Below are 7956 nucleotides of genomic sequence, written 5' to 3' on the forward strand. Positions count from 1 at the left end.
TTATCCTTTACTGAAAGCTGTGTGTGGTGGCTGTGGTTATTTTTGTCTCAAATGAGGAATGAAAGTCCTTTCTTCTGGGGAAGTTTATCTCGTATTTTTCTTTTCTTTGTTGCAGTGCTGGGGATTGAACCCAAGGTCTTACTCATGTTCATGCTAAGCAAGTACTCTTCAGCTGAGCTACGTTCCCCATTCCTTAAGTGTTTTCCTCGTCTCTGCATACACAGTGTCATCTATAAATATGTGGCAATATTGATGTACAAAACTATAAATAAAGTCATTATTTGGATTCCCCAAAAGAGGTTCTGGAGACGTGCTTGAGAAAAATACTTTAGGATGGAAGGCTGGGCTAAGGAAAAGTAACAATGGGATCCAACTTGGGTTTTTTTGAGGCAGGGTCTCACAGTGTAGCCCAAGATGACCTTGCTGACCTTGAACTTACAAAATCCTCCTGCCAAATGCTGAGGTTACAGGTATGAATCACCAAGTCTAACTTAACACCTTGAATTAATCTAGTTTTGAGACTTCACACAAGAGCAATTTGCTAACTTGTTACTAATTAATGAATCAAAGGAAAAAATGGCCTTAAACCAGCTTGTTACTCAAATGATTAATTGTATTTTTTTAAATTACATATCTTTTTAACAGGTGGGGAAAAGTGGCAATGTCCCAGCAGGCACTACGGTGGATAGTACCATCACACATCCATCGGAGTTTGACTTTTACCTCTGTAGTCATGCAGGAATTCAGGTAATTTGGAAGCTGGTCCAGATCTCTGACCTGATAGGGAGGTATTTGTCAGTTCAGCAGCTAGCTTGAGGAGACTTGTCATTAAACACTGTGCTTAGCTTTGTTAATTGCTTCACTCCAGAAATCTGCTTTTAAGTGTGTGAGGCAGAGATACTGTTGAACTTAATAATTAGATTTCGGTTCCTCTTTTCTCCTAGCTGGCCAAATCCTGCTCGAAATACATTAATCCTAAAACTCTTCCTTCAGGGAACCAGCCGTCCTTCACATTACCAGGTCTTGTGGGATGACAACTGTTTCACTGCAGATGAACTTCAGCTACTGACTTACCAGCTCTGTCACACCTACGTGAGGTGCACACGCTCTGTCTCCATTCCTGCCCCTGCATATTATGCCCGGCTGGTAGCATTTCGGGCAAGGTACCATTTGGTGGATAAAGATCATGACAGGCAAGTTCTTCAACAGAAATTTCTTCCTGTTGTGGAAGCATGCTTTTTTTTTTTTTAAGCTATACAGAAAACTCTTAAACGTTTAAACACCCTTTTACAGTTTAATCTGCAAGGAACAGTTAAAACTGCACAAGGCTTTGAGAGCTTTTAATGTGACTTTTGGTCCTAGAAGAAAGAGCTTGGGCTTGTTTAAACTTGTGTCTCTAATGGAGTCTCATTTGGAGTTGCCTGTGGTTTTCTTTTCTTTTTCTTTTTTTTTTTTGTTTTTTTTTTTGTTTTTTTGTTTGTTTGTTTGTTTGTTTTTTGAAACAGGATTTCTCTGTGGCTTTGGAGGCTGTCCTGGAACTAGCTCTTGTGGACCAGGCTGGTCTCAAACTCACAGAGATCCACCTGCCTCTGCCTCCCGAGCGCTGGGATTAAAGGCGTGTGCCACCACCGCCCAGCTGCCTGTGGTTTTCACATAGAGCTAACTGCATTCTAATTCTACTGAAGTCCCAGGCAGCCTCAAAAAGTGGCCAGCATAGCACCCTGGCTCAAGTCAGAGTAGTCTTAGCCTATGGATTCCAGTTTATGCATGAGGGAGTCCCACTTAGTTCATTTTGCTTCCAGTACAATCCAGAAATGACCAGAGTGAGCCAGGGCTTATGGGAAACAGAAAGAGTGACTATCCTCATTCCCAGATAGGGATCTCAAGGGAATCAGACATTTTGACCTGTTACTGAGTTACCGATAAATGGCTAAAGGAGCTCTTTGCATTAATTTTCTTTCCCAAGTGGCCATCTGTGAAGTGTAGCAGTTTCTGGGCTCTTCCCCAAGTCTCAATTCAGTTGCTAAATAGTAGACATTCCATCCACTACAAGTCTATTTCTGTAAGGGATTGAAAAATACACTGTTACAGAAAAAACGCCCAGCAGTGGCTTTGTACCTTACATTCTCCAATATACATTCATTCATTCAATACATTTATTTGGTACTGTGTGCCCAGTACTGTGCTAGATACTAGAAAATAACAAGATGAGTAAGACATACTTCTTGCCTGCAGGGATTTTATGTTTCAGTATAGGAATAATACAAGCTAATATAAAACCCACAACTAGTCTAACTTAGTATAGATAACTGTGAGTGGGATATCAGAGGAAAGACCAATAGGGATTTTATAGCTGGATGAGCAGGGCTTAGCTTTACAAAGGAAAGGATTTTCCAGGAGAGGACAGTGGACATAAAGGAGAGAGAGCAAGTGACATTTTTGAACAATAGCAAGTTTTCTTTGGCTGGAGCATATAAAAAGAGAACAGCAGGCATAGAGTGGAAAACTATGTTAGAACAAGATTATTATTGCTAAATGAAAAAAGCTGTTCCTGTGATAGAATAGTCTAAGTGGGGGAGAAAGGATGAAGTCAAAAGTGATTAGGATAAGGCTGGATGGTTGTGGTGCACACCTTTATTCCCAGCACTCAGGAGGCAGAGGCAGGTGGATCTCTGTGAGTTTGAGGCCAGCATGGTCTACTGAGCAAGTTTAGGACAGCCTCCAAAGCTACAGAAAAACCCTGTCTCGAAAAACCAAAAAAAAAAAAAAAAAAAAAAGTGATTAGGATAATAATCAGCATTTAAAAAGTGGTCGAGGCCAAGGTGTGGCTCAGTGGTGAGTACTATGTTTGTCATACATGAAGCCCTAGATTGAATCCTCAGCACTGAAAAAAGGAATAGTTTGCCAAACCCCCTTGTTACACGATACCCAAAAATGGATGTTTAGAGATGTGAGCACTCTGCTAGGCCCATAGATTCACTAATTTAGGAAACTAGTATTGTTAGCAAGTAAAAACAAAGTTAATCCAGACATGGAGGTACACTCAAAGGCAGGTGGATCTCTATGAGTTTGAGGCCAGTGAAGCCTTCATAATAATAGCCTGTCTCAGAAGAGGAAGAAAAGGAGAAGGAGGAAGACGGGGAAGAGGAGAAGGATGCTCTTTTCTTGGAGATTTCATTCCAGTGAAGAAAAAAATACCCAGTAATACCTAGTAGTGTCCCAATTAACAATTTCATGTTGGTTACAGTACTAGTACTATAAAAGGAAACCACAACAGTCTATGAAAACATATTCTAGGTGACCCTGACTTGAACTTGTGAGTCAAGCAAGATTTCTAAGAGGGAAATGACTTGTAATTGAAGCCTGAAGGATGAGTAGGAACTGACCAGACAAAAGGGACAGTAGAAGTCCTGATGTAGGTGCTATCAAACACTTGGTCTTTGTGAATATTATTTTATTTAATTACTGCAGCCATCTATTAAATAAGTTGTACTGTATTTTTTCAGTTGGCCAAACATATTTAACATAAATTGTTTGAGTAGCCCAGGCTTGAACCCAAGATGTTATTGAATCCAGTACTATTTGTCCTATCTGAAACACTGAAGTTTTTTCTTAACACCTTTTTTTGTTTTGTTTTGTTCTCATTATAGTGCGGAAGGCAGTCACGTGTCAGGACAGAGCAACGGCCGGGACCCTCAGGCCTTGGCTAAGGCTGTGCAGATCCACCATGATACCCAGCACACTATGTATTTTGCCTGAGAGTCTTGGAAAAGAACTCAACCAATTTGGCATCCTCAAATGTTACAGATGCCTACTGCCTCTAGATAGTGCCACATTAATTTCAGGTGGTCCCCTACCAGCAGCTCGGAATAGTTAGTTGCACTGAATCTGTACTTTGCAGCCCTGTCTGATGCATCAACAAATTGAGCCATTTAAAAAAAAAAAAAGAAATAGAAACTCATAGATTATGTTTTCTGATGCACTGGACAAAATTTTTACCTCAACATGCAAAGGCTGATGAGCCTTGACTTTCTAAAGGACTTACTTTCCAAGAAGGGTTTCTATGGGATATTTTGCTAGCTGTGGTATTCACCGCATCTAGTCTTATAAGAGGAGGATTTCCTTTTTCCTGTGTTCATTGAACAAGATGTATGCATACGTGGGAGAGAAAAACCAAACAACCTGTTTCGTTTCCATGCAACTTTTTAATTGGATGGGTCCATAGACTTTCTAATGGAGATTTCTGACTTTGCCACTGTACATGCCTTTAAGGTGCATTAATTTTTTGAAAGTTTTACATATTACTTTCACTGCTTTATCTTACTGATCTCTTCAGGCCTGTGCTGTGGAGTGCAAACTGCCCGGCAATTGCACTATATTTGGCTGCAGATTCAAACAGGGCAGTTCTCTTACTTGGCTGGCTTTTGTGAATATGTGACATAAACAGATGTGGTTTGTGTCACAGGGACAGATAACACTGCCATGTAAAAAGTTCTCCCTATTTGGAAAAAACATTAGCTTTTAGTATTTTTCCAAGTTTTCAAAAGTGCCCATTTTATGCTGCTGTGTGGTTTGTTAAATGTAAATGATTTTTAAACTTTTCTCATAGAAAGTTAACTTTGGCAATAAGCATTTTTTAAAGGCCCCTCCCCTTTCTCCCCCAACAAGGGAGTTTTCTAGATGAAATTTTAGTATGATTTTTATCAACTATTTCTTAATATATCATAGCCTGGATATTCTGAAAGCAGTCGATAAAGACATATATTTCCATCCCCTTTTAAGTAATTGTTTGAATTTTTTAAACCTATTTTATGGTCATAGTCTGTGTCCTGTCACTTTTTTTTTCTTTTAAAATAAGCTGGAGCCAGAATGCTTCCTGATTGGCCAGGCTTTGCCAATGTATAAGGCATATTGAGCGATGCTGCACTTGGAAAAAAAAAAAAAAAAAGTACCAGCATGTAAAAAACTTGTTTTCCCTGGGAATCAAGGCTGTATACACAGCTGCTTACAGTACAGTTTTGTTTGCTCTTCTTTTAACCTGAAATGTGCTTGGTGGCTTTGCCTTCCTTTTTTTCAACTAGAACTATGTAGAAGTTGATTTTTTTTCCTTTTCCTGTAGATTCTGGATTCCCTCATAGGGAGGCAGGACTCTTTTTCTTGTCCAACAAAGGGAGTTGATGTAAAGCAAGCATCAGTTAGAACACAGGGGAAATGTATTCTATATTTACTGTAGATAATACTGTGTAAAGGACAAGCGTTACATAGTCTAGGTAGTTCCACCAGGGTTTCCCAGCCCACATTATACTCTATCCTGGAAGGGCAAGGAGTGAAAAGTAATAGGCTCTGTGGAGAGCCACACTCCTCATGGCTGAGGAGGGAGCTGGGAAAGAAACAGACCCAATATACTAAAAACAATTTGTCGTCTATCTAGAAACTGTTGGTGGAAACACTGGATCAGATGGTGAAGGGTGTTCACTTGAACTCATTAGTTGGTTCAAGGTCAAAATCTGTTAAATTAGCCTTCTCAAAGTCCCAGCAATATAATGCACTGTTCTCCTCAGTCTTTTAAACAAGCTTGTAAATACATTAATGTTTACATTTCCATGTGCTATTGCTCAGCGGTGCCACCAGTGTTGGTTGAGCTGGTCTCCAAGAGAGTTTTATAAAGTCCATCAAGTCCTATAGCACATGACGATGAGTGTAGAAATCTTCAATCTCTGCAGACAGTGGGGAAAGCAAGTCCCATGGCTGAAGCACAGTGTAGGCAGGAGTGAAAAGATGGCAGATGCTCGTTCCCTGCAAATACCTCACTTGGATATCACAAATCAGGACATGCCGATGAATGGCTGGCTGGCTGCCACTTTTAGTCACACTTGTTCAGGAAGAGCACAGAAAATATTCTTCAGCACAGCCACTCTGGACCCAAGAAGAGGGGAAAAACATGGGAGCTTTTTAGGAGAAGGAGAACTCACCTGGAGCCTGTGATGTGAAGAACTCTTGGTAGCTAGCTAGCTGGCTGGGTGCCAGTAGGCACCATATCTACTCTTGAGTGCCCCAGGCTGCTGGTTAACAATGCACAGAAGAAACAATGCCATCTTCCTGCATGATGGAACAGGGAGAAAGCTGGGTGCCCAGAAGCCCTGATCCACTTGCCTGCAGTTGGGTTCTATACTTGACCTTGAACAAAATGCCTGAAACACCTCAGTCTGTCCTGGTATGCTGGGGCCAATCAGTATGGTGGTAGAAGAAAAGCCAGGAGGCCCATTTTTGTAGGGACACAGTACCGCTGAGGATGTGGTGCTGTTGTTTTGGACAAATGGAGAGAAATATGGAAGAATTAGAATTGTTGGGGAAAAACTTGCCGAGGGGTGAATAGTTAAGAGGTGATCCCTGCAGAATCAGAACTGCAATAATACCATCACAAGCAAGTCGGAATGCATAGTTTTAATTAGGGTTGACAATTCAAATAGTTATCCCCCTCAAAACTGACTGAATGGTTATGCATGTGTCAATCAATGGGAGGTGTGCATTCTCTAGAAGTAGTGTTAGGCTGTTTGATTTTCTTAAATGCAGTCTATTTAGGCACTGTCATGTAGTGTGGAAGATTGCAGTGTAGCAATGCTAAAGAATAAGTTCCGGGCCAGGGAGCACAGGACATTAAGAGTGGGGAAGACCCAAATGTTGAACCAATTATGTTTTGTTGTTGTTGTTGTTAGGTATTGAATCCTGATCTGTTTATAAAGTGAACCAGCTGGCTTGATGCAGCCAGTGTTCTGGGCAGGTGAACCACTTTCATTCTTACTGTAAATTCTATATGCTGCTTCCAAAGGTGATGATTTATAAGCAGGCATGTTCTATATGGTCTGTATTTTAGGATTTGGTGCCCAACCTATATCCTGTAGCAGAGCTTACCCACCTGGCTCAGTTGCCTATTCCTTCTCATGGGAATAAGCAATCTACTGTTTTAACAAGGCTTACTCTGTCTGCCCTGCCCTAGTTGCCCTCTGTGGATATCCTGTAAGATTCTCTTGCTCATTAGCAAGGTGGCAGCTCAGCTCTCATTTTAAGAAAGTGGAGGTTAAGGGCATTGTATTAATATTGCTTCAACTCCAAGAATTTTTTCTTATAAAATTAAAGGAAAGATCTTTATTGGCCAACCATTTTCTTTTCCCTTGCTATTGACATACTCATATTCTTTCTGTGTCTACTGGCTGAAAATGTTTGTGTTTGTTCATCTTACTAATGGTATGGTTTTTGTTTCTCTCTGGTTAGACTTGTAATGTTTTAAAATGTATTTTATTAATTTAGACTGGGTGTCTGTCTCTAGCAATACGAGGTACTTTCTAAGCTACCAAGGAAGGGTTTGTATCCCTGTGTGAGATAAGATGATGATGTTTAAATTTTTTTGGCCTGCAGGGATATTTTGTGTTCATGTGTCCAAAAGGATGGGTGGGGTGGGGGATAAATTGGCATTCTTATGCCAAAAGTTGTTTTTCTTGTCAGTTGTATAATAAATATGGAATATACTGTAATGATGTCATGCATGGTTACTTTAAGAAAAACAGTTCACCTATTTGAGAAATTGTCCAAAGAAGAGAAGTGAAACAACTGTGTATTTAACTTCTGGGTCTCCCTGTATTTAGGAATCGCCACGTGGGACTAGCTCATATATGGGAACTTTGACAAGATTCATCGGGGTTGTAGGTACTGCTCTCAGTGGGAAGCTCTGATTAAGTGATGTCTTAAGGAAGCTGGTGAGATATGATGGCCCACTCCAGTAATCCTGGAAGTTGGGAGGCTGAGGCAGGAATATTATTACAATTCTGAGTCCATCCTGGGCGTTAGAGTGGGACCCTATGTATTAGCTGCTTTTCTCTTGATTGGGTAAAACATGACCAAAACAGCCTATGGGAGAATTGTTTTCCCTTTGCTTATGGTCTAGAGGGAGAGTCCACA

General features: G+C 40.6%; 1 protein-coding gene across 2 annotated transcripts in view; it reads left to right on the top strand.

The window, feature by feature from the left end:
• Nucleotides 1–7532, top strand: part of LOC100762217 (protein argonaute-4) — a 46185-nt gene extending 38653 nt beyond the window's left edge. Inside the window, exons 16-18 of one of the 2 annotated variants that reach the window (XM_027399287.2) lie at nucleotides 646–747; nucleotides 994–1193; nucleotides 3651–7532. In XM_027399287.2, coding sequence (XP_027255088.1) covers nucleotides 646–747; nucleotides 994–1193; nucleotides 3651–3759 — 411 coding nt within the window. In that variant the 3' untranslated portion in view covers nucleotides 3760–7532. Of the gene's footprint in view, nucleotides 1–115; nucleotides 290–645; nucleotides 748–993; nucleotides 1194–3650 lie in introns of those variants that run through there. The other variant, XM_035439611.1, reaches the window with a different exon arrangement.
• Nucleotides 7533–7956: the final 424 nt, after the last annotated feature.

Source organism: Cricetulus griseus, chromosome 2, assembly GCF_003668045.3.
Source record: "Cricetulus griseus strain 17A/GY chromosome 2, alternate assembly CriGri-PICRH-1.0, whole genome shotgun sequence".
Taxonomy (NCBI): Eukaryota; Metazoa; Chordata; class Mammalia; order Rodentia; family Cricetidae; genus Cricetulus; species Cricetulus griseus.